Below are 27,406 nucleotides of genomic sequence, written 5' to 3'. Positions count from 1 at the left end.
CCCCTCTTCCAGTGTGCTTGTTAAAAGTGACGAGGACAGTTTTTCACTCAAACCTGACAATTATTTAACTCATGATGACTTGAAAAAATATGAAACGAGCAGTGCTCAATGCAGACTAGAAGCTCAGACAACGTACATCAACCATCAGGGCTGCGTGTGCTCTGCCCGGCTGCTGCAAACAACCAGGAGCCTTTTGCTGTGGCCTCACAGCCACTTTCTCTCTATCAGAGCGGTGTACATCATAGAGTCATTCTGGTGGCACCAGAACACACAACCGTGTCATGGTTGCCAAAGCTGGTTCAGCTGCTAGCAGGAAAGCTGGGGCAGCTTCCATGGTGCAGAGATGCGCTGTCACAGCTGGACATTTCCTCCCTCCTCCTCCTGGAGACAGGCCAGGCCTCTCGTGTTAACCTACCTTCAAACATTGGTAGATAACGACTTGGCCCTATCTACAGTGAAAGTGAATGCTGAAGCCATTTCATCCTGCCACAAATGCCATAGAGAGAGATTGCTATTTGAGCATCCTTTGGTCCTCAGAATGAGGCAGGGGAAGTGTCTCACCGACTCTGCCCTGCGTGCGCTTTGTCTCAGTATGCTGTATACACGGTACACAAAAGAAGGACACAGTGGCTGCTCATAACAGAGGGCACTCGCAAGGTGTGGCTCTGTCAAAACAGAGTTCATCTCACTGGCTGTGTGAGCTCCTAATGACTGGCAGTTATCTGCACAGCCACATCCTATTGCAAGTGAGGACTTTAGGAAGGCCCGCTGGCACAACGGCACAAAAAACCCCAAAAATCCTTATGACTGTGCATGTGCGTTGGGATGAACCCAATAGCAAAAAAGTTTAAGCGCTAGATAGATTTGGAAAGTTACTTTATTAATCCCGCAAGGAGAATTTATTTTCGCTACAACAGCAATTAGGGTACAGGTAAAGTAAAAAATATTAGATATAATATGCACAATATATACAATGAAATAGAATAATATTAAATTAACTAACCAAACAATAGTGCAAAGATTAAACAAAACAAACAAACAAACAACAACAGTGTAACAGTGTTATAGTCTTGTGATTTGTCATAGAGTCTTATTGCAGGAATGTTCTCCTGTATCTGTCCTTGTGACAGCGGAGCTGGATCAGTCTGTCCCTGCAGTAGGTGGTGGAGAGGGTGGTCCGGGTTATCCAATATGGATAATAGTTTCTTCAGTGTCCTCCTCTCCACCACCTGTTGTCTTGTTTGTAGCCGATGATGGAGCCGGCCTTCTTAACCAGTTTGTTGAGTCTGTTGGTGTCTCCGGGCACAGCATTGAGTCCAGTTCAGTCTGTTGTTGATGGAGACACCCAGGAGCTTGTACTCCTCCACCATGTCCACATCCTCTCCCAGAACTCTCAGCGGTTGTGGAGCCGTCGTCTTCCTCCTGAAGTCGACCACCATCTCTCTGGTCTTGGCCACGTTCAGAAGCAGGTGATTTCTACCGGCCCACTCCACAAAGTCTTCCACTACTGCCCTGTACTCCTCCTCCCATCCGTCCCTTATACACCCGACCACTGCAGTGCAAAGTCATCAGAGAACTTCTGCAGATGGCATGACCCCGAGTTGTACTGGAAGTCAGTGGTGTACAAGGTGAACAGGAAGGGAGACAGAACAGTTCCCGTTGGGGCTCCAGTATCACTGACCACCGTATCAGACAGCACACGGCCCAGTCGGACAAACTGTGGTCTGCCTGTGAGGTAGTCAGTGATCCAGGAGACAGTGGACGCGTTAACCCCCACCACCCGCAGCTTCTCACTCAGTAGCACTGGTTGGATGGTGTTGAATGCACTGGAGAAATCAAAGAAAGTGATTCTCACAGAGCCACTGGTTCCATCCAGGTGCGACTGAGCTCGCTGCAGCAGGTAGATGATGGCGTCGTCCACTCCCACATGAGACTGGTATGCAAATTGAATAAGGTCCAACGCCGATACTCAGTGAATCTCATAGGCGTTCACTACGTAACTAAGATTATTCTATGTCAGTTGCTCTGAGCATCTAATAATGTGGCTGATGGGAGAGTTGTGAGTTGAAACTGGGTTGCTGTATCATACTTTAATGAGCCTCACTTTTGACCCTCTTCAGGTAATAATGCAGGATCAAACTTAAGGCCCCCCTCATTTCACTTATTGTGCGCAGTAGTGCATATTCTCAAAAAGACTTGGAATTGATCATATAAACATATACCAATTGACTCACATTCAACACGGGGACTATAGTAATCAGTCAGTTGAAAAAGCTGCTCCAAAAGGCACACATCAAACAAACATTATCAAAAAATATCACACTAAAACTATCCTGTTTATATGTTGATAGCTCGAGGTAAGATAATGTTTCTTGGAGACAATCGGCTAGTTAAATGGCAATGGTAAAGAGACTTGTAGATACTGAAGCCCAAGTTGCTCCCCAGGCACTTAACAGCATCCCACTGCTCCTAAATGTTCAGGATGGTTGAAATGCAGAGGTTAAGTTTTATGTAAGTACCTGCACCAGGGCCAGCCCTGATCTCCCTGGGGCCCCAAGCTAAATTCTGCCAAGGAGCCCTCTTACCTGAACCATTAGCCATGTAAACCGTTTGCCGTTGCCACACAGTCGCACGCCTGAGTGCTCCCACTACAATCCTCCTCCTTTAAAACATCTAAGAATACGTAGATCTATGCAGAGCAGAGCAGAACGTTTATTAAATAGAATATTTCCTACAGAGTCTTAAGATTAGTGCATTTTAGCATAAACAATTAATAATAGATTGTCAAAAATATAAAATGTAGAAAATAATAACAGCTTTGTCTCCGCTGGATGTCTGAGCTTGTACTGCATTTCCTCTGCTGACAAAAAATATGTAAAGTATAAATAATAATATTATTTTGAATTATTTAACAGCTGCATTAGGCCCATTCAAACTGACTCCCCCAACTTGTATACATTATACTATTTATAATAGTATAATGTATACTATACTAGGCCAAAACTATAATAGGCTTTGGCTGAATAGGCTACTTGATGGTTATTCTTACTGAGAGATTTGCATGCTCATATTGCCCTCCAGTATGGCTAGCTTATCAACATTTTAAATGTTAAACTTCCCATCTTGCATTAGTCAGAGTTGTAGCTGGACTGAGAGATGAGATAATTATTGTCTTGTTTTAAAATGACGTGTGCCTTTAAGGAGGGTCACCTCTACCATCAACTATCTTTTCTGAGCTGCAATTAATAAACATTATTGTCCGTTGGCATTCATCAAATGTATTAAATAGTATTTCACTTTTTCAAACAAAAAGTCACAGAACAGCCTTGGAAGTGACTGAGGGGCATGCAAGAAAGAATAGAGCAAGAGATGTAAGCAAGACAGACGTAGAGACAGATGCCCTGCAAGCTAGCACAGCAACGTACCGTCACTGTTATCTGACTTCAAACTTGGAGAGGAGAGAACACAAGTTGATCTGATTCACTCTCATGGTGTTTCTTTTCCTTTTTCACTAAATCATCAAAGTTGTAAACATTGACACCCGCTTTGGCACACGGGAAAGGTCGGGGCCTTGCCGAATTTGCACAAGCGTATAGGGTCTGTGTCGAGCTCTCTTGGGTGCCCTCCGGTTGGCCACAAAAGACGCTGCCTAATAAAGCTTAACACTGTGTACTGTTGGTGCTGTCAGGTTGAGTACAGTGTGTGCCTGTGTGGTAAAATACCAGGTATTCCAGAAGAAATAATCAAGATGCTATGTGTACGGTTTGTTCACACCCTATTTGAAAAGATTGAATACAGTCTTTTCATACAAAATGGACACAGTAGTGCTTGTGGCAGGGTTGGGGAGGTTACAGCCAGTCAGACAGTGTTGTAACTAATGTTTCAATGAACAGTACAAGCTCCTCTTCTATCATGTCACTGATTTGAGTTACAGCTAGAGATTGTGATAAAATACAATACTATAAACCTGGATCAGAACCTGCCTGTGAAAGCTTCTTGTCAGGTGGCATCCCATTCTTTCACTAACACTTCCACTTAATCTTGTTGACCAATTGGATAAACAGGACCATTCACATGTAGTCATCACCAGCTTTCCTCAGACACGCAGGTCTTGCTGACTGGAGAAGGTGGGATTTGAAATATCTGATTCACCTTTATGGAAATGTTTTTTATAAATCGCATCAACTTGTTTTTTTAAATTTGTGACATTAGAGATATATGTCATTTAAAAATACTGAGATTAGCCACAAGGCATCTTACTATTATCATGATATTGTCCTCATGACACTTTAGGAGCAGCTCTTCAAGTGAGATGTCGCCGTGGCTCTCGATTGATCCGGGACATGTTGATTTATTTTTGTAGGATGTGTGTGTGTGTGTGTGTGTGTGTGTGTGTGTGTGTGTGTGTGTGTGTGTGTGTGTGTGTGTGTGTGTGTGTGTGAGTGAGAGTCAGTGATGCTGCTTCCCTGCGACGTCACATCCGCTGACACAGAATCGGCCCAGAAATAGTGGTGGGGAGCAGTGGAAGGGGTAAGAGGATTGGGAGGATTGGCAGATTAGAGGCAGTGATTGCAGTGGGCTGGTCCCTCCTTCATATTCAGTGGGACAGACAGGACAGATGCTTCAACCCCCAGTGACAGAAACTGGGATGCTCCTCATCAACACTAATACTGGATTCTGTCTTCAGTTTGATTTACACCTCAGGAATACCTCCTTATGATATTCTGTCTCTAATAAATTCTCCTGCCACATTATGTAAAGAAAATGCTTAGATATTAAGAGAAACAGCCGTTTAATAATTATTACAGTTTTCTAGTACATACACAGTGCATAGTTTGGAAGAAAGGGAGAGATCAATCGGGACTCACTGATTATTTTTGGTAAAGTCAACATTATAACAGCCAACATCAGTACAAACTGTCGGCTACTAATTTCTCCTTAGTGGAATTAATAAAGTTGTTTGGAATTTGAATCAGAATCACATTCAACAATGCCATAATTGTACATTCTGTGACAAAAGCAGTCAGGACATTTACAAAAAGTGAGAACTCCCTGTAATAATTCTGCTGACACAATTTATTTTGACAGTCCTGAGGAAAAGTGTTTTGGAGATTTGCTTAAAGGGGTAGTTCATGTTTTGTATGAGCAATGTACTACAGTAGGCTGCATTCAGCACAATGTACTGCTGTGGATGAGGGCAGCAACAAAAAGTATTCTACCAGCTACCAAAAATCAGTAAATATCAGTTTATGTGTATGCTATATTTAGAATATTTTCTGAAGGGGAACTGAAGTGAAAGTAAAACTTTTTTTTTGTCAACAGAGCACACATACATTTAAGTTTTTTGTTCAGTTTCCCATCAGAAAATATTTTAAATATAGCATACATACTTTTTTTAGCTGAACCTTTCTCTTAAGTGCCTAAAATGTGTTTTTTTGCAGCCCCGTCCATAGCAGTTCATTGCTTTGCTCCCATGCTCCCGGTATTACTCTGCTTCTCCAAACTGGGGGCGTGCTGACTGCCGTGTACTGTAGGTAATACACTGACTGTGTACTATGTACGTCATACGAGCCCACTTAAAAACACCCAACTATCCCTTTAATGTATTAGCAGCAGACACTATGGCATTACTGTATATGCTTACATCTGTGTGGAATAGCTACAGTTGTGGTCAAAAGTTTACATACACTTGTAAAGAACATAATGTCATGGCTCTCTTGAGTTTCCCCGTTATTTCTACAACTCTGATTTTTCTCTGATAGAGTGATTGGAACAGATACTTCTTTGTCACAAAAAACATTCATGAAGTTTGGTTCTTTCATGACTTTATTATGGGTTAACAGAAAAAGTGATCAAATCTGCTGGGTCAAAAATATACATACAGCAGTGCTAATATTTGGTTACATGTCCCTTGGCCATTTTCACTTCAATTAGGCGCTTTTGGTAGCCATCCACAAGCTTCTGGCAAGCTTCTCGTTGAATCTTTGACCACTCCTCTTGACAGAATTGGTGCAGTTCAGTTAAATTTGATGGCTTTCTGACATGGACTTGTTTCTTCAGCATTGTCCACATGTTCTCAATGGGATTTTAAGTCAGGACTTTGGGAAGGCCATTCTAAAACCCTAATTCTAGCCTGATTTAGCCATTCCATTACCACTTTTGATGTGTGTTTGGGGTCATTGTCCTGTTGGAACACCCAACTGCGCCCAAGACCCAACCTTCGGGCTGATGATGTTAGGTTATCCTGAAGAATTTGAAGGTAATCCTCCTTCTTCATGATCCCATTTACTCTCTGTAAAGCACCAGTTCCATTGGCAGTAAAACAGCCCCACAGCGTAATACTACCACCACCGTGCTTGACGGTAGGCATGGTGTTCTTGGGGTTAAAGGCCTCACCTTTTCTCCTCCAAACATATTGCTGGGCATTGTGGCCAAACAGCTTGATTTTTGTTTCGTCTGACCACAGAACTTTCCTCCAGAAGGTCTTATCTTTGTCCATGTGATCAGCAGCAAACTTCAGTTGAGCCTTAAGGTGCCGCTTTTGGAGCGAGGGCTTCCTTCTTGCACGGCAGCCTGTCAGTCCATGGAGATGCAAAACACGCTTGACTGTGGACACTGACACCTGTGTTCCAGCAGCTTCTAATTCTTGGCAGATCTGCTTTTTGGTGGTTCTCGGTTGACTCTTCACCCTCCTGACCAATTTTCTCTCAGCAGCAGGTGATAGCTTGTGTTTTCTTCCTGATCATGGCAGTGACAAAACAGTGCCATGCACTTTATACTTACAAACAATTGTTTGCACTGTTGCTCTTGGGACCTGCAGCTGCTTTGAAATGGCTCCAAGTGACTTTCCTGACTTGTTCAAGTCAATGATTGGCTTTTTCAGATCCATGCTGAGCTCCTTTGACTTTCCCATTGTAGCGTTTGTGGGCGTTTGTATCCAATGAGCCCTATTTAAATGGCCTCAGAGAAGTCACCAGCTGTAGTCACTCATAATCACTCACAAGAAGTTAAGAGGCCATGCTATGAAGCTCATTTCATTGACACAACTTTCTAAGTCATCAAAATTGCTAATTCATGTTGCTGTATGTATATTTTTGACCCAGCAGATTTTGTCACTTTTTCTGTTAAAACCCATAATAAAGTCATGAAAGAACCAAACTTCATGAATGTTTTTTGTGACAAAGAAGTATCTGTTCCAATCACTCTATCAGAGAAAAATCAGAGTTGTAGAAATAACGGGGAAACTCAAGAGAGCCATGACATTATGTTCTTTACAAGTGTATGTAAACTTTTGACCACAACTGTAACTCAAAAACAGAGAAGATCATTTAAAGTCCGGATTTGAATAATGACTCATGGTATCAAAAAGCAAGAGACTGCAGATATAAAACACATATTGCTGCTGCTGGTGGTCACAGGTATTTATCTGAAAAATAACTTGCTGAATGGAATTGCTGTAAACGTGATCTATGTACAATACGGAGGGTGCAAGTATCGCTCTCCCCACTGTGCACCCCTGAGTTTCGGTCTAGCCTTGAAGAAAAACTCCTACTTGCAGCAAAAAAAGAACTGAAAAGAACATTAAAACTAAAACAAAGAAATTCAACAAGTTGGCATTTATTGTAAGAAAACTACTAAACGATACAAATAGATTGATCAGATGGGAATGGGTGCGATTCAGTTCAGGGAGTTAGGCATGGCCGTGGTCACTTTGGCATGCAAAATGTTTTGTTTGGATCTCGTAAGGCAGAGTGATCCACGGGTACTTCCCTCCCTAATCTCTCTAATAACCTGCAGTCATGTTTTTCTTTTTGGCTGGATGTTCACTAGATCCAGAGACACCAGGTTTTGTCCTAAGACCCGAAAAAAAATTAAGCTGAACGAAACAACATTTGTGTCCATGTACACACATTTTGTGACTATTTGCTTTTGATGGTGAATCAATCCTGGGTCTGATTACATTATACTGTTAGGAATGATTGTGTTATGTGAAATCCAGGTTTTATGCATATGTCTAAATTGAACTGAAATAACATTGTCCTTCTTTGCAGAGATAATGAACAATGTCATCAAGAAAGCAAGAGAAAAAGGAAAATGGAAGGTAATGGTCCCGTCATTCTGATCAAGTTTGGCATCATTCCCCTTTGATCTTGACATTGGATATGAATAAAACCACTTAAGATGTCAAAATCAAATCCTCATGAAGGCCCCTGCTGTGTGCAATTATGTTTTAGGTGCTGGTGGTGGACAAGCTGAGTATGAGGATGATTTCGTCCTGCTGTAAGATGACAGATATCATGTCAGAGGGAATCACTAGTAAGTACCACTCAGGTCACCTAAGTTGAATTGTGTTGCAGCTGTGACATCAGTTTAGTCAAATGTAGTGCAAGGACTGTCCATCAAATTTAGTTCAGCTAAGAGGATCTATTAATGACCACAACCATACGGGCGATTCATTGCTAGACTGTTCAGTTGAAGTATTTATGGACATTCATGTTTTGTTGAAACAGTGGATCACATTAGATCACATGTATATATATATATATATATATATATATATATATATATATATATATATATATATATATATATATATATTATATATATAGTGTTGTAACTCTGTTATGTTGTTTATTCTGTACACATGACATCTATCACACTTCTGTCCGTCCTGATAGAGGATCCTCCTCTGTTACTCTCTAAGGTCTCTTCCACTTTTCTCCCTTTAAAGGGTTTTTGGGAGAGTTCTTCCTGTTCTGATGTGAAGATCCTGGGACAGAGGATGTCACATGTCAACAGATTGTAAAGCTGAGGCAAATTTGTGATTTGTGATTTTGGGCTATAAAATATAAATTGAATTGAAATTGAATTGAAACTGTGACCCATGCATACGCATGTTATTGAGACAAGGGAAATAGGACGCAGATGGTGAGGTGGTGAATAGAAGCCAGAACGAGAAATTAAATGTTCATACAGTAATTTCCCTTCATATCACACGTTTATTATGGATCACTTTATCCTAAACATTGAAACCAACAGTGTTACTTGTACTAGTTTCGATGAGCCATAACTATTCCATAAGCACCTTTCAATTTGAAAAGTTCAATCCCTGGCTCCTGCTCTGCTAGTCTCATGTCAATGTGTCCTTGAGCAAGACACTTAACCCCAAAATTGCTCTCATAGCTGCGTCTCGGTGTGTAGATACTGAATTGTAAGTCGCTTTGGATAAAAGCGTCTGCTAAATGACTGTAATGTAATGTAATGTAATATAGAGCAAATCAAATCCATTTCATATTTCATCAGCTCTGTCTGCAGATCAGAGCACAGAGGAGAGGGCCTGACGACCAACACTCGTGGTCAGCTATATAATATATATATATATATATATATATATATATATATATATATATATATATATATATGTGTAAATGAAAACTATCATTTTGCAATTATTTTTGCAATCATTTTGCAATGAATCAGTCTGATTGCTGTAAACACATACATATTGCAGTGACACTTGTAATGCGAGGACTAAGGAGGGCACTGTTGTTCAGGGACCAGCGCACCCACAAGCACCTCCATTTCGGTATCTTTATGGTTAATCAAAGCAACTTCCTCTCGGAAGTTGCTGTGATTCACCATAAAGAGCCGTTGATCAGCAGGCTCATTTACGCATCAACATTGTTGGAGAGCTATGCATTGACCATTTATGGTTGAATGTGTGCATGCAGAGAGCAAAATATGAGGCTGATCCAAATGGAAAGATTCTACTGCAAAGGCCGGGTTTGAACCAGTAGAGAGCAGTCTCTATACATGTTTATAACACAATAAAGAATTCAAATAAAATATCAAGATTAGGAACTGAATCCATCAACACTACTAAATACCCATTTACATTAGGTTTCCTCTGACAAAGGGGGTTGTGGGTGATATTAATATTATTATTATATCTAATATTATATGGTCACCAAATTCAGTAAAGTTTTACACAACAAGTCTGCAGCACACAATTGATACAATTCCCCTGTAGGTGGCAATAAAAGATTTGAGACTTTGCTGTTGTAGCAGCTACTGAGAGCAGCAACTAACAGCTCTCACATGCATTTTCTGTAGAGAATGCACATTCTAGTTTAGAGATGTAACCCAACACACACACACATCATGAAGCCGGTATCCGGTTACTAAAATTTAATCCACACCTTTCAGCCAATCAGAATTGAAAAGTCCCAGTGGCCATGGTATAAACTCTTAACAAAGAACGCATAAAGCCCAGTTCACAAAATGTTGAAATGTTCCTTTAAAACAGGACAATTATTTCACCCAGAAAGAAACATCTAGGTCATAGCACTGTCACCAACTCTAGAAGCTCAACAAAGATAGTATTAGGTTTGGCTTTTTCCTCATAGAAATTTTTGGCCTGACTTGACTTTTAACATTATACCAGACCCTAAGTATCTGTCTGTTTTATGGACCAGACTGGTATTACGCCATCAAGCACCAATTGCCAAGGTTGCGACTCCTTTTGGGGGAACGAATGGTACTGTAATGTAGGAGAGAAATAGGAAAATGCTAAAATGATCTTTACACTGAGATTTGAGGCACATTAGATACAAGAGTATTTACTGACAGCGTGGTAAAGGGCTAAATGATGCTGGTGACATTACAGTAATACAGTTTAGAAGCATTACACTTTTGTCAGGCAAATAATGATTAGACAAGATTAGTCTACAAAACAAATGTTGGTAACACTTTCTATGACTCCCATGTCTATGAAACATTATAAACATACCTAAACAATGCCTTCTAATTTGCATATAGCACTGTATAGTTATACAAGTAAAGTAGAATTGTTTCAGGTCTATAATTTGAGTCGATTTAGTGTTTAGAGTTTTTGGGGACAAATTTGTTTATTAAGTTGTTCATCAAAAAGTTGTGTCAGATTGAAGTACTCAATTTCTGTTATGACACATTGAACAAAAACATTCATTTCAAACTGTTTTGTGTGTTATTCTTGCATAGATTTAACCTTAAAATCCACCTGCCAACTGGTGGGTTAGGAGTGACCGAATACATTATAAAACCATTATAATGCATTACAGCTATAGGAACTATATAGATTAGATCCTATGATATTATATATATATATTTGGCAAGAGAAAAGTTTTTCACATCAGCAAGTGCTGTTGCTGATGTGAAAAACGTTCCCTCACCAAATTTGTAGAAATCCTCCCCACCAATTTGACCGTGTTAATGAATGATTATGAACATTCACATCCTCAGTGACCCCTGGAGCCACAGATAACTACACAACTACAAGGCATCATGCTAGTATATATATATATATATATATATATATATATATATATATATATATATATAGTATATATACATGTACAGCTTCTTATCACCCTCTATGTACCACCGTACATTTATAACAAATACCACACATATTACACGGCACTCAGCATTGCATATGTGTCTGACCAAAATACAAAAAAGAGCAAAAAATAAATGATTCATTTAAATTATTTTTGTAGAGTTTTTAAAGTTGTTTTGTTTGGAATATGTATAATAAGCATATCATTTAGTAATCACTACTGAGAATTTAACAAACATAAAAGAAACATGACGTAGATAGGTTTTCAGTTTTCAAATTGTATATTTCAAATTACATCTATTACACACATGAAAATAAAGTTGTGAACACCGGCTGAATATCTATTATCAGAATCATTATAACTGTATGTTAACTACTGTGTAAAGGGAATACCGCTGTTAAAAAGAACCTTATTTGTTTAAAGTGTTTGCAAACCAAATGTTATAGGACTTTTGTTCATATAGTAGTACTTTTAAAATAAAAGTGTGCAATACACTACTTTTGAATTAATTATTGAACTTTGCACATAACAATGAGATTAATCGCAAAAATCATACGATTAATCGCGATTAAAAATTGTAATCGTTGCCCAGCACTATTATATATACACAAATAACATACTGCCCTGACTATTACTGGCACCGGTTAAGACAAATGGTTAAGACAATTTTTCAAGTGACGCTCAACAAAGATATATTTCAAAACTTGATGTTACATTTGAGAGAAATCTCAGCAACCTTTTAAATGTTTCAGTGTTTTGAAATATTTGCTGGAATTCAAGGACAGTCCCGGTCCTCCGTGCAGGATTCTGCAGGGCAGAGAGGTTCCGAAGCTTAGTTCAAGTCTAATCGAGCTAAAAGCTGAGCTTTGATGATTGTGTTCCTGTGCTCTCCAGTTGTAGAAGACATAACCAAGCGCCGTGAGCCTCTTCCCAGCATGGAGGCCATCTACCTGATCACACCCTCAGATGAGGTACATGATTCAGCTCCTATACAGACAGTTAGGATTCTATGGAACAGCACATACAGTCTCTCCTTGACTTTCTTCATCCTACAGTGTTTTCTGTTTTGTCCAGTAACAGTCATCTGAATACCTAAAAATGCAGTTCCAGTGGGTGTTATTATTAGTTTGGTTATAAAGTTTGCAATATTTGTATTGCTCTTTTTCAGGAACACACTGATCAGATCACATTAATCCAGTAACATAATCACACCTGAAAGCTGTACAATCACAGTCTGACCTGCTGGCCACTGAGCAGCTCCACTGCAGCAGTTGGGGTTAAGGGCCTTGCTCAAGGGCACCTTGCTCCTTTATCCTTTAGGCCACCACTGCCCCGTTGTTCTGTTAATAGTCATGTTGATAAAAGTTAGAAACAAGCTGGGATTTTATTCAATATTTCTTTGAACAATTTGTTGAAGAGAATGAAGAATTGTTGTTGTCCCTTTTACATCAGTTCATAAGCTAAAACATTTTTCTTTGCTGTCTCAGTCTGTTGAGGGTCTGATTGATGACTTCAGAGACCCGCAGTCTCCGAGGTACCGAGGAGCTCACGTCTTCTTCACTGACAGTGAGTAAATCCATTCTGCCATGAATAATAACTCAAATAACTAAGGTACACCTTTATCCCCATACAATAAGTACACTGCTTAATCATAATTTGATATTTTGCCATAAAAACTGCAATGTGTGGCTGCATGGTTAATGGATTAGACTTCCCCACAGGCTTACAAAACCTCTGAATCCTATAAATTAGACCGAATCTGAAAGGGACCTAACGACACTCAGACCTGATCTGAATTAACAATGGTGGACATGAATAGACCCAAATGCTGACCTGACAGCAGCATTCATCTCTACCAATTAACCAGCAGCCTTGAAGAGACTGTGTGGTCTGGTGAAGGATCCTCAAACTTATCTGGTGTTGCTGGATCTCACTGTTCCCATAAAGCAACTCAATATGCTCTTTTAAACGTCATGTCACACTTTGTAGACCTTTGTTTAAAAGTCTTCCAGGTCGAGCTAAATGACTGATGACATCATCAGGGTTGTTTATTTTGTCATTAACATCAGACATTATACAACTATTTTCATAAGTTGTGTAGTACTCCCTGTGAGTGTTAAACTGACCTCTATGTATAAACAACCTTATTGTATCTATCAACAAGAGGTAAATTCAATATTTTATGATTTGATTGACATAACGTTGACATTATTTTATTTAGCTTCTCACTAAGCCACCATGTTATTCTGTGATTCTCACCAGCAATCCCAGAAACTTTGTTTGGACTTTTGACCAAATCACGCGCCTCCAAAGCCATGAAGGCCTTGACTGAGATCCACATCGCCTTTCTGCCCTATGAATCTCAGGTAAACATGATGTAGACTGGGATTAGACCACGTTAGCTGCTCATTACTGTCTACCACAGATACGATGTGGTCTGGATGGAGTTCAGTCAGTGTGTAAAGCCTGCAGAGAAACCTGCCTCTCCCTTGAGTGGAGTTTGTAGTCTAGGGTATTCCTATTGCATCATTTGAACCCTGTGTGTGTGTGAGTGTGTGTGTGTGTGTGTGTGTGTGTGTGTGTGTGTGTGTGTGTGTGTGTGTGTGTGTGTGTACTGCACATGGACATTTTGGAGGAGGATGGATACAGTAAAACAGTAATGTCTCATGTTTTTTTAATGAATTACAGTACTGGTTACAAGGTCACAAAGATGTTATCTGATAAAATATCTACTTGTCTTCATTTTATGTTGCGATGCATGTAGCAAATTTAATATCTCATATTAACCAAATATGACTTTTTAGAACTGATTAAGTCAGGTCATGGAAGGGAATGCATCATGTCTCTGGCACGTGATTCTTATCTCTCGGTGTGTGTATTCTTTGTTTTACTGCACGTCAATAAATGGAGAAACTGTGCTGAAGAGGATCAGACCAGCAGTGTGTTCAGTTGGATCAGCTTTAGCCTTAAATCCTCTGCTGTTGTCCTGCAGTTTTAATCCCGAGAGGGAGGGACACGTCCCACCAGCCCTGCCCCGCTCTCATCCCTTCATTGCATTTGCTGACAGAACCAATGTTCATTCTCTGCAACCAATGAGAGCACAGATAAGATGTGGGACAAAATGAAGCATAGGGATGTTATCGAGTGATGTAGTCAGTAACAGATGAGTATATGCATCTGTGTGTTTTTGAGTCAGTGTGTGTGGAATTTAATTAGTGTCATTGCCACTACTTTTAGACAGAAGCTTGTGGTGGACTATTTGTTTGTATTTATTATTTTATCTTTTTCAATCCAAAATATTGTATTTACTCAAGAAGTATCAATCAAGCATAGTGGAACAATTATTTATAACGTCATTTAGATCATCATCGATCACCAAAGCTCTTCATTAAAGCTGTGTATAATAAAGTATAATAATGCATACCTGTGTCAAATACAACTTCAGGTTAAGATCTCCCCATAGATAAACAGTATAGCACTAATCAAGTTAGATGTTGGGGTCCAGAATGGATCTCATGTTGTGTCTCTGTCATGTCTTCTGTATCCAGGTCTTCTCCCTGGACAAAGTGGATGCCTTTCAGGACTTCTACAGCCCCTTTAAGGCTGACGTGAAGAACAACATGCTGGAGCGTTGTGCTGAGCAGATCGCCACCCTCTGTGCCACTCTCAAAGAGTATCCTGGAGTCCGATACAGAGTGTGAGAGCAGCCAGCAACCCTTTTCAATAATCCTTTTTTCTTCACTCTAATGCCCTCATATGTAGCATTGGTGTGATCAACGCTACCTTTAAGTTTTGATCAGACTGCTAGTCGTGTTGACGCGTGTCTGGGGAATATTACACAAGCAAACATTTTCATTTGCTGCAGTATGCTGCATCCCACATGACGTGCAACTTCCTCTGCTTGGTTTTGGTTTCTCTGCCCCGTTTTGTCTGAAATGAGACGATAAAGCCAACTGGATGTTCACATTGTGGCTGTGGTTTCAGTAGCTCAGATGCATAGTACTATACATCCTCAAGAGCGGCTTAACTAACTTATCCGCCACTGCTCTTAATTTCTATTTTACCATGTTGTCTGGTTAATATAAACTCACAACATCTTCCAGGCTTACCTCATTTTCATGATACATTTCTCTTTTACTATAGCACTAATGCCATCAGTATAAATCCAGAGTCATGTCATACTCACTCACCAGTTTCTACTCTCAAAAATACTATGTTCATTCACTAATTATTTACTACAATAAAACTAAACACTCTGGGCAGCTGTTTGAAATAGATTTTTGTCCAGCAGTTTGAAGCATAATCACTATAATTTGCTGACGGACCCTTTGTCTGTTAGAGAAGACAAACGGAGAGCAGCAGACAGGTGAGCGTGGCTTCACTCTGTTCTAGTTGTGATGGAATTAGTGCCGTGGAAACGTGCATTATACTGAATGTACCATGTGAGCCACAAGAGTGCAGGTAATTCCACCCCACTTTAAATTGCCAGAGTACGTTTCCACTCTGACAGTCACTGATCTATATTTAATCCAACGACAGCAGCATTGTGAAATTGGCCTGTATGCTTGAAACATGGCAAAAAACAGTTTGATGTTTTCAGGGTTTTAAGGCACGGTCACACATGTTTAAAAATTAACATTTGCCCTCCGTTCAGTTCCAAACAATCTGAGCAAAGTGACAAAAAACATTTGCTTCCGGTGGTGAAGCACATTCCCATATTCATATTCACGTGTAGTTCAACTTTGGTGAACTTTCAATGCAAATATGGCCTCAGCAGGCGATGGTCTTTGAATCATTACAGCTCCACACAGGACTCTCAGGAACACAAACTGAACGAGATGTTAACCACTGGACATTTCTACTCAAAATATACTTAAGCACATGTTTAAATGAGTTTAAGTTTAAGTACAGTTTGCTCACCTTGTTGTTCTAGTCAAACAGATTATTATGGAAATTATGATCAATAGACATATCATCAGCATGTTCACGTTTGATGCTGAATTGATGAATGTCTGTCGTTTCAGGGAATACAAAGACTGTGCAGTTCTGGCCCAGATGCTACAGGAGAAGCTAGACGGCTACAAGGCTGATGACCCCACCATGGGAGAGGTAGGGAAGACAATTTACTAATGGGAAGAACCGTTTGTATGTGAATATTTATCGACATTCATCATTTCATCTGATAAACATTACCCAAGCACAATCTGGCAAAATAAGCAGATTACATTGATCCATACCCAGAAATATTCAACTCTGGCTGTTGGGTAATAAAACTGTAAAATCATGCTACATCTGACTTTTGTAGAGTTTGAGGTTTTGACAGGATTATGTGCTCCTTTATTGGTTTAGAGACTTGTTCAAAAGAACCAATAACTAGTCATTGAGTTAAAACTAAGGCAGTTTTTATTGTTCATAATAACTGGAATTTTGGAGATTGTATGTATACAATATATACAATATTCAGCAGCTGCAATGATACATTTTCAAAAGATGGGAAGGCGAATGGATACCCAACGTCTGTGGTTAGCAAAATGACCAGACTTCAGTTGATCAAATCCTGTGTAATTCATGCACTATTGAATGAGCTGCATGTACAAAGTACAAACATCTGTGATTCCGCCACAGTATGGGTAGTGTTGTGTTTCTGCTCTGCTGCATTTAGGGTCCAGACAAGTCTCGTACTCAGCTGCTCATTCTGGATCGTGGCTTTGATCCTGTGTCACCTGTCCTGCATGAGCTCACGCTGCAGGCCATGGCCTACGACCTGCTGGGTGTGGAGAAGGACGTCTATAGGTAAAGACGTGATGGCTGCTGCCTCACTGAGCTCAAGCTGCTACTGTCATTATTGTGAATTTAGTTTTGAGTTATATATTTCAGTGGTGTCAGTGGTCTCCGCCTCCAACAGCTCATTCTATTCAAATGAAAAATGCTCTATTGATTCATAAACAAATGCCCTCCAAAGGATAAGCAGAAATTAAACGAATGCCCTGCACAACATCAAGATGATAACATTTTTCAGTGTTGATCTGCATATTTTTGTATTTATAACCCTGTATCGCCCTTTCTGTCAGCTTTGAGACCAGTGGGATGGGAGAGACGAGAATGAAGGAAGTAGTGCTGGATGAGGATGATGACCTGTGGCTGACTCTGAGACACAAACACATCGCAGAAGTGTCTACGTGGGTGGCTTTGACTTTATACTCACACATACACACTCATGGCATGGATAAACAACCACACAAACCTACAGCACTGTCACAAAGCTGACAATGAGCATTTCCCATATGTCTCCATGCATTTTGTATGCAACCGTAAAGATGCTCTGTGACAGCTCTGTAACAGAGCATCAGGTTTGTGGGAGAGGAAGGTGTTGTTGGCATAAATTATCTATTATGTTTTTGGGTTGTCCGTCTCATTCTCGTGAACGCAAAATATCTGAAGGGAATTTCTACAAAGTTGCCACAAACATCCACTTGCACTGCTGAATTTACTGGTTTTATTTTGGTGGTGGATTTTTCTCATAACAAGGCCATAACCCAGCTTATTTCTCTTTTCTACTAAGTAGAGGAGAGGTCTGTGGCCTCTGGACCTCTGCTGTCACATTTCTTTCTTTTTTTTATGAAATTGTGGATGTAAAAATAAAAAAGAACCTCTATAATTAATATGCTAATTGTGAACATTTCACACAAATGTCTAATGTAAAAAAATGATGACATGGACGGAAATGTAATGTAAGCTGCAACTTGACTGGTCAATGGAAGCATACAACCGCGACACAATAATTCTAGTTCCTGATTTTCTCGTCCTTTTCTGTCTCTGTCTCTTTCGTCTGCACAGGGCTGTTACTCGTTCTCTGAAAGACTTCTCTGCCAGCAAAAAGATGAACACTGGAGAAAAGGTAGAGGACCCACTGTATCACTCTGGTTTACAGAGCATTGACTCGAGTCAATGCAAAGACGCGAATGGACGTATGTTATTCGCACCACCCGATACAACACAGAAAAGCTAAATTAGCGCCATTGAAATTTTGAGTTAAGTTCATAGTGTCTCCCTGTGTAGAGCAAATGTGTTTGGACGCCATTATGTAGTACCCTCGTCCAAACGCAGGGCGTTGCCATTATACTTAATTTTTGTGAACAAAATGTCTCAGGAACGCCTGGAAGGAATGTGTTCAAATTTGACTCAAATATTTACTACGAATAAAGGAATAACTGATCAAAAGTCACTTTGACCTCACAACCCATGTTTTAATCGTTGAGATTAATTATCACAAATCTCACACAAATGTCTATTGATTAAAATGATGAAGTGATGAGATCTTGGACACTCATGGATGTAAAGTGCAGCGTCATTGTTTGTCTTAGGCTTGAAACCACGAGACAGTAACTGTAATTTGTGAATGTGTTGAGAAGCCAACAAAAAAAACAAAGACTGAAAAAGGACTCAGATTCAAGAACTCAAGAAACACATCACACACTGATTTCCTTTGCATACATGCATTCACTGTGTCCTAACTAAATGAAAAGCATGTGGTATGATGGATTTAATTCAAATGTAGATGAAGTGCAATGTACTTAAAGTATCAAAGCAAAAGTACTCATTGTGCAGGCAGAATTATCCTCGTCATTGTAATGCACATTTTTGGATATAACTATTTGAAGCCGTGTCTTTGCCACTCGCAGTTCCTCCTCAGCACAAACACAGCCTTAGGTAACGTCCACACAAACCTATTTTATTGGTTGCCTCGCGCACTGAATCAGCACCAACGCAAAATGCTGCGCGCTCCTCCGAGTGCGCGCTGTCCAGCATACACCAAAGGAAAATCACTGGGGGACTTGTGTCCCCGTCTCTCTGTCCTCGTCTGTCAATTCATCCCTCCCACCATCACTAAAGTACATCACTCATCTGCCTCTTTCAGACCACCATGAAGGAACTGGCTCAGATGCTGAAGAAGATGCCTCAGTATCAGAAAGAGCTCAGCAAGGTAAGCTCTGAAGTGTCCCTGTACAGCATGTCATGTTGCTGTATTTAGTAGAGTTGGTTAAGTGTGTTCATCCACAGCACCACGAGCATTTCAAATTAAACTGGCCAACCAGTGCAGAGTTGGTGTATCACTCATTGAGCTACAAAGGCCAAGTTAAAAATGGTTACCAACAGCATCTCTCCTCTCTCATTTATTCAGTATTCAACCCATCTCCACCTGGCTGAAGACTGTATGAACCGCTACCAGGGCACCGTGGACAAACTGTGTCGTGTAGAGCAGGTAAGTCAAACAGATGCCTTTGTTATATGGTTAGAACATAGACTGAGTTATAATGTGGAAAGTGAAAGAATCAAATCAATGTGACGTTCCAGCATAAGCAGCTAAAGGCAGCATTTATGTATGGCTGATGTGGGGAATGTGCTTCAGTCAGGACATGGTTAGCCTGGTACAGATGTTTCAAACCTGGAAGAGTTGTAAAGAGATGTGGAGGGGACAGGTGCATGCCAGTGTTCTAAAACAACAGGAAGTTCATTATGGAAGTTAACTTTACATAGCTAATAGATTGATGCCGTCCAAAAAGTTCAAAAATACACCTGCTAGCACATCTAAAGCCAACTAATTAACACACGGTATTGTGTTTGTTTACACAAACCAAAATGTAAATGTGTCAATTTGCAGTTTAAGGGTGAGTTACAGACTGGAACTTTTTCTTAACAAAGTATTTTATCCATCGCCTGTATAGAATGTTTAAGTACTTAAAATGGGGAGATGAATTTAATTGTTAAATGTGTTTAAGTAGAGGGGTTTGTTGATGGAATGTGACAGCTTCCTGCTGACCCTACTGGAAGCCACATACAGGAACTTCTAAGCTAGATGTTTACACAGAAACCCCCGATCCTGTGTATTGTTCAAATGGAACTTATGTGGAACTCATTTTGAGCTTTGCTCTCTTCTGCCCTCCGTTGTTTTTAAGGATCTTGCAATGGGCATAGATGCAGAGGGAGAGAAGATCAAGGATCCCATGAGACTCATTGTACCCATTCTACTGGATGCCACCGTCAGTGTGTCTGACAAGATTCGCATTATCCTGCTCTACATCTTCCTTAAGAATGGTCAGACATCTACTGTCCTGCATTATTGTGACAAAAGCAGAAAAGCACACTCTTAAATATGTATGCATTCATATTTTTTCTTGTTTCTTTAGTTCTGATCTATTCTCAGTTTTCCTTGTGGTTGCATGCATTTCACCATGTTTGTAAGTGTGCATGCTCTTATGCATGTGTGTATAGACTGGAAACCTATGCTGCATGTGTTTGTGTCTCTGCATGTGTGTGTCAGGTGTGACTGAGGAGAACCTGTGTAAGCTCCTTCAGCATGCTAACATCCCACCAGAGGACAGTGACATCATTTCCAACATGGCCCACATGGGCCTTCCCATTGTGTCTGAGGTGAGCTATCCTGCCCCAGGACCTCAGTGTCTCATCATGAAGCACATTAAGACCATATCTTTCTAACGTAGTAGTTTTGTTGCCTGTATATAAGTTGTTTCCTGTGAAGACGGAAGTTTATTTTGAAAAGACTGTATAAATGTAATGAAAGGAAATTGAAATGTGTTGCTGGACATTTGTAGGAAAACACATAACAAATGAGGAGTAACTTTTAGTAGGATATACGAATCATCCAGTGCAACAGTGTGGCTCATTGATTGTGTTTTTAATAGTTTTTGGACAACAATGGACCTCTATGGAACAAAGGAAGAAGATATATGATAAACACACAATACTTGTATGATGTAAAAAATGATTTCTATGGGCATGCCTGAATAGAGAAAAAGCCAAGAGGAAATGTTTGGTGGGAACAGTAAACCCTTAGTGTTAGCATGTTTGATGAGATGGTTACAAATGTGTAGGCATCACCGAAACTGATGACAGGTGACGATCAACGCGAACTGAAGAATTCTTAGTGTAAAGGCCTAGTTTTTAAAAAGACTTTCATTTACAACTTATTCACACTGTTTCTAAATAATGAAAACAATCACAATCTGTTTTAATGGACAGGTAAGTGTGAACAGATAGAAGGTATTTCACCACTCTCAATGTACATGCACAGAAATAAACACGTGGCTAAAAACAGAAACAACAAAGCTCAACAAGGTAAATGCAAACATTTGACTACTACTGAATGTAATGGGTTGATGAGTATACACGGTTTATACAGCAATGCTTATGATGTGTGAATTGTGAAGGCCAATGAGTAATCAGCATTGTTGCATCACAGGGCACCGTCAAAAAAGCCAAGAAGCCAGATCGTAAGGAGCGAATCAGTGAGCAGACCTACCAGCTGTCCAGGTGGACTCCTCTCATGAAGGATCTCATTGAGGTACGTTTCATGCTCTTTGGTTACCAAGCATTATGCACTGTGAATTATTTATCTTTTATAATATATATATAATTTAACTAACATTCACATTTTGATAATGCCATATCAAGCACTGGTTCTTAAAATGTGGCACTGGTTCTTGTAAGGTAATGTGTCAAATAAGACAAACTGTTTTCTTGAATGAAGCATAAGTGGTGATATTAGTGGTGATATTAGTGGTGATATTAGAATTTCAACAACATTTGCAATACAAATACACATGCTGTCAATTTCTGAATCCATTTTATGTCAAAAATAAACACATATAAGACAGATAAACTGGTTCATACCTCACTGCAGTTATAATTAATGCAAGTGCTGTCGACGGGAACAGAGACATTGATGACAGGGTTTTGGTAGCAGCTAGCTTGTAGTTTCCACAGTGAGGAGCAGCACCAGTAAGGAAGCTCAGGATATTCACATCCTTGCTCTTCTTGGTCAACAGGAGTAAATCACTTCTTTATAGAATTAACTTGAGCTATAAGGTTACTTTACTCTCTAACGAGCTAGCTGCCAAAACCCAATTCTCTTGTGGGTGGGGTGTCTCAACATGTGCAAAAATCCTGTCATGGAATCAAATCCATGTCACTAATATATATATATATATTTATATATATATATATATATATATATATATATATATATATATATATATATATATATATATATATTAGTGACATGGACTTGTCACTATTTGACATGAAATATCACTTATATATATATATATATATATATATATATATATATATATATATATATATATATATTAGTGACATGGATTTGATTCCATGACAGCATTTTATATTAGTGCTATATTAGTGCTGGGCAACGATTAACATTTTGAATCGCGATTAATTGCATGATTTTCTGCGATTAATCTCATTGTTATGTGCAAAATTCAATAATGAATTCAAAAGTAGTGTTTTGCGCACATGTATTTTAAAGTACTACTATATGAACAAAAGTGCAATAACATTTGGTTTGCAAACACTTTAAACAAATAAGGTTCTTTTTAACAGCAGTATTCCCTTTACACAGTAGTTAAAATACAGTTATAATGATTCTGATAATAGATATTCAGCCGGTGTTCACAACTTTATTTTCATGTGTATAATAGATGCAATTTGAAATATACACCTTGAAAACTGAGAACCTATGTCATGTTTTTATGTTTGTTAAATTCCCAGTAGTGATAACTAAATGATATGATTATTATACATATTACAAACAAAAACAACTTTAAAAACTCATCATTTATTTTGTCCTTTTTCTGGTATTTTGGTCAGACGCATATTACATGCTGATTACCGTGTAATATGTGTGGTATTTGTTATAAATGTGCGTTGGTACATAGAGGGTGATAAGAAGCTGTTTGGAGGGACTTAGGACCCAGGGGAATGTAGGTGAAGCATGTGAACCTGGAGGGAGTCTCATGTGAAGTTATGCTAATAAAGAGTTGAGTTAAGAGCAGTTTTTTTTCACATGCTTATATGTTTATTTAAAAACACGACAATATGTATTTTGATATTGTTACGTTTCATCCTGTAGCGAGGGGGGGGTGGCAGGAAGAGAAGAAAGAGACACCATACCACCATACACACACACACACACACATAGCTGTTCACCGCTCGCTGCCCACTTCTTGTGTTAAAAATGTCCACTTAATAATAATAAAAACTGCGTTAATGCGCGATAAAATAATTGTCAGCGTTAATTATATTACTGCGTTAACGCAATAATAACGTGTTAACTTGCCCAGCCCTAATATATATATATATATATATATATATATATATATATATATATATATATATATACATATATTTCTTTTTTCAGATGGTGTGTCTATTTAATGAAGGACCTTCACTTTTTGAATTCTCTGCCTCAAAGCGCAGAGAAAGTCCTTCTATCTAACCTGCTGTAATCTTATTTCGCCTCTAAAAGTCTTGAGCAAAAAATGCAAAGGTGGCCACTTTTAAAACTACCAGTTATCGGTCATTTTTGATTGTATCCCCACAAATGACACGTCTACGTCTTCATCAACGTCTCGGGATGCTCAAATGAAGATATTTCATGAATTGAACTTACAGTTTTTTACTGTGGGTGTCCTTTTCAGGAGGTATCGTATCTATGTTTTCACAGTAAGGCCCAACAATGACTCAGAAACAGAAACACAATGGATTTTGATCAGCTGATTAGACCTGTTTCTTATTGGTGCATTGCCCTTGAGCTCATTTTGGGACCTTTCTCTCTCTACTTTTTAAATTGTTAACAGATTCAAACCTTCAAATGTTTCTGGTTTATAACTACCTCTACTCTTTCACTCACACAAACTCAGACTTAATACATAATAAAAACGCATAAATACTAAAGTACTTATTTTCAACCTTTATGCTTTTTAAGTATCAATCTCTGGGTATGCTTGTATTAAACTTTTTTCATTATTTGTTATAATGGCAGCATTCTCTCTATCTCACCATCACCACCAGTGTCTAGACATACAGGGGTTTACAATTCTAATTCTTCCAGTTCTAAATTTCAGTTCCCAGGTTTTCCAGCAGTGCAGTGCAATGCCTTTGTGCTTCAATACTGTATCTCCAGTAATGCTTTTCAATCTCAGCTGTCAGCATTCACACGCATTTTCTGCAGGAAATGCATGTTCTAGTAGGCTATTGCAAATTTTGTTGAAATGCTATATCTCATTCATATCACCACTGGCAGGCAGTCGCTGTGATGACGTGGCATTGCCACACAATGAGCAGGGTGCAGTATTTTTTCTATCATTTCCACATTGTCGACCAGTGTAATATGACTTTAGAGAAATATGTTCACAGTAACCAACATCAAACTCTCTTTCAACCTATGACTGAACTGTAACAGCATTTTAGCCGGTTGAAGAGATGCTGAAAATAGGTCTTAGACGTTCAGACAGAATATCACCCAGTTTTCAACCGTAAACGTTAAAATCCTGGTTGGTGCTCACTTGGCATCTGGAGTGCGTATGTATATATTTTAAACATCGACCAAAGTAATAATTACAGCCGCAATTACATATATTTTTTTTACAAACTCTGCTACTCTTGTAATATAAATCCGGTCCTAAACCTACGTCCTTGTATTGTATAATAGATTACTAAAAATGGCATTCTGGTATTCTCTTTTGGATTCTTCCCTTGAAATGTCTATGAGAGAGCAAATCCTGTAGTTTAGTGATGGTTAAAATGTTACAATGAGTTGAACAGGAGCCTAGTGAATATTTCATTACACAGCTCCCCCTCTAATTTGAATCCTGTAGTATTTTAGGTAAGAACTAACATGGGTCTGTTTTTAGTGCAAACTAATATAACTTATATGTTTTCCCACAGGACGCCATTGAGGACAAACTTGACACTAAGCAATACCCGTACATTTCCCAGAGACAAGCATCTGCCAAAGCCAGCGCTCCATCAAGGTGTGTTGTGTTTTAATACTATGAATCAGGGACGTGCGGTCAGGGGAGACGTGCGGTCATGACAAGTAAAAAACAAATAATTCTAAAATAAAATAAATATGAATATGTCTCTCCTGATCTGTGCTATAAATGTAATTTCTGTATGATTCCAATCATTTCAAGCATTTTTATAATCAAAATCGCTGAATTAGTGCATGTCCTGTTCAAACAGAGGAGACACGTGAGGTGAGTCAGCAACGAGCTGTGCCTCACCTCAGATTGCGCAATCCCTCACTAACTGGTTGAGCGCGTGCCTTTTGCTTTCTCATTGTTTGTCACCATTGTAATATTTGTAGACACTTTTATTATATGTAGAACCTATTTAGTGTTGTTGATCTAACAGAAACCGCAGTGAAAAAGCACAGAGAGGCAAACACTACTCTGCCTCAAAGAAGAGGCATGAGAGAGCCCACGGATCGGGTTTATGCTTGTTCTGTCATTGCTCTTCTTCTACACTTCTCTTCTTCTTCTTATATTTTGCTTTGACCACAAAAATTTAAGATTCTATAGCCAAGCTTAAAAATGTTTCAAAAAACAAGGAAATATGACCAAATCAACAGCAATTCAACGTCAGACAGGTAAATTAACCTTTTATGTGTTTGTTGTTCTCTTTATACATCCGGGGTTGTTACGCAGATTATCGCGGAATCTCACGATTTTCGCGGGTGGTGCCCGCGAGCGCTCCGCTTCTGAAACGCTCCCGGTGGGGCAGGTCGGTGGGGCAGGTCGGTGGGGCAGATCGCGGCGCACACGCTCCCGGTGGAATCAATTATGTTCCTTACCTATGTGTGTGTAAAGAATGCTGATATGAAAAACAACCAGTAGTCAATGTGCAAGCTGGCAATTGAATGGTGATGTAAGCTACTCTATTGGGTTCATATATTTGTAAATCTGACTTATGTAGTGTCAGTGCCTCACCAGCCAAGAACCTCACCGCACGTCACTGCTATGAGTACACTTTAGGTAACATATTACTTTAATAAATGGCTTCAATAACTAAAATATAGATTAAGTAGATTTGAGCCATTTGTGTCATTGTAAATAAGAGTTTTGCAGTATTGACTCTAAGGGAACAAAATTACCTGAATTGGAACAAAATCACTGCTTTTCAATATGTTGCAGTGAATGCTTATCTTTGTCCTTGTTTTACATCTTCCAGTGCTCGCTATGGTAACTGGCACAAGAACAGGGGCCCCACAGAGATGAAGACGGGGCCCAGGATCATTGTTTTTATTATTGGAGGGATGACGTACAGCGAGATGCGCTGCGTCTATGAGGTCACTCAGGCCAATGGCAAGTGGGAGGCCCTGATTGGTGAGTTCAATGGACAGAAAGCAGTACATTTAAACACCCTTTTATATTCAATGATGTTCAGTCAAATAGCACATACAGTACACAGTAGATGCAAAATGTTATTCCTATGTAAATGTCTTAAAATTAAACATTACTGATGAAACATTCTCTTCTACTTGGATGGAATACAGTTTAAATGCATAATAATCAAGGATTCAGGATTCAGAACTTTCTAAGGCTTTTCTCCCCTTTAGGCTCCACCCACATTCTCACCCCCCCTATATACCTGAAGGAGCTTCAACACCCAGACTTCCTGGACCCCAACACACCTCCAGAGGGCACAGAGCGCCCAGAGGAGCCACCTGCAGAATGAAAAGGCATTTGAAAATGCAAGTCCTGATGTGATTTGTGAATCCCCGTGTTCCCCCATGTCAATCCACCTGCCAGTGTCTTACCTTTGCACCACCTGCAGCAGCTGATCCCTCTCCTTATGTTTCTTATCTATATCTTGAAGGAATAAGTCAGTGATGTTGAGAAAAACGACAACTTGTAACACGTAAGGGTAAAGGTAAATATTCTGAAATGGTTATTGTGATAGTTTTATATATGAGATGCTTAGAAGTTACACAAAATATGAAGCATAATATAACTTACTATACTAATGTACTACAAACATTTTACAGCTAATAAGGTTAGGTGATCAGAGACAGTAGAGCTCTATTTATCCAACACGTCAAGGCCAAACCTATTTGAACACCCAAACAGCGTATTGGACACCCATTTGTGGCTTCATCACCATTGATGCACCATTGATGCAGCTCTGTAATGGTTCATGATTACACG

The 27,406-nt window shown here is 39.4% G+C and overlaps 1 protein-coding gene across 1 annotated transcript in view; it reads left to right on the top strand.

Annotated features, from left to right (window-relative positions):
• Nucleotides 1-27,027, top strand: part of LOC137867099 (syntaxin-binding protein 1-like) — a 28,383-nt gene extending 1,356 nt beyond the window's left edge. The window contains exons 2-19 of the mRNA XM_068703532.1: nucleotides 8,052-8,101; nucleotides 8,235-8,316; nucleotides 12,273-12,349; nucleotides 12,866-12,944; nucleotides 13,641-13,744; nucleotides 14,927-15,075; nucleotides 16,403-16,487; nucleotides 17,041-17,171; nucleotides 17,450-17,557; nucleotides 18,216-18,276; nucleotides 19,297-19,362; nucleotides 19,561-19,641; nucleotides 20,336-20,474; nucleotides 20,701-20,810; nucleotides 21,640-21,741; nucleotides 25,146-25,231; nucleotides 26,430-26,584; nucleotides 26,818-27,027. Coding sequence (XP_068559633.1) covers nucleotides 8,052-8,101; nucleotides 8,235-8,316; nucleotides 12,273-12,349; nucleotides 12,866-12,944; nucleotides 13,641-13,744; nucleotides 14,927-15,075; nucleotides 16,403-16,487; nucleotides 17,041-17,171; nucleotides 17,450-17,557; nucleotides 18,216-18,276; nucleotides 19,297-19,362; nucleotides 19,561-19,641; nucleotides 20,336-20,474; nucleotides 20,701-20,810; nucleotides 21,640-21,741; nucleotides 25,146-25,231; nucleotides 26,430-26,584; nucleotides 26,818-26,936 — 1,784 coding nt within the window. The 3' untranslated portion in view covers nucleotides 26,937-27,027. The remainder of the gene's footprint in view (nucleotides 1-8,051; nucleotides 8,102-8,234; nucleotides 8,317-12,272; nucleotides 12,350-12,865; nucleotides 12,945-13,640; nucleotides 13,745-14,926; nucleotides 15,076-16,402; nucleotides 16,488-17,040; nucleotides 17,172-17,449; nucleotides 17,558-18,215; nucleotides 18,277-19,296; nucleotides 19,363-19,560; nucleotides 19,642-20,335; nucleotides 20,475-20,700; nucleotides 20,811-21,639; nucleotides 21,742-25,145; nucleotides 25,232-26,429; nucleotides 26,585-26,817) is intronic.
• The last annotated feature ends 379 nt before the right edge of the window (nucleotides 27,028-27,406 follow it).

The sequence above is a fragment of the Cebidichthys violaceus genome, unplaced genomic scaffold (genome assembly GCF_023349555.1).
Source record: "Cebidichthys violaceus isolate CVI_PGR_0920_01 unplaced genomic scaffold, fCebVio1.0.p SCAF_9, whole genome shotgun sequence".
Taxonomy (NCBI): domain Eukaryota; kingdom Metazoa; phylum Chordata; class Actinopteri; order Perciformes; family Stichaeidae; genus Cebidichthys; species Cebidichthys violaceus.
The sequence above is the reverse complement of the archived record's forward strand: the minus strand, read 5'-3'. Positions and strand labels throughout refer to the sequence as shown.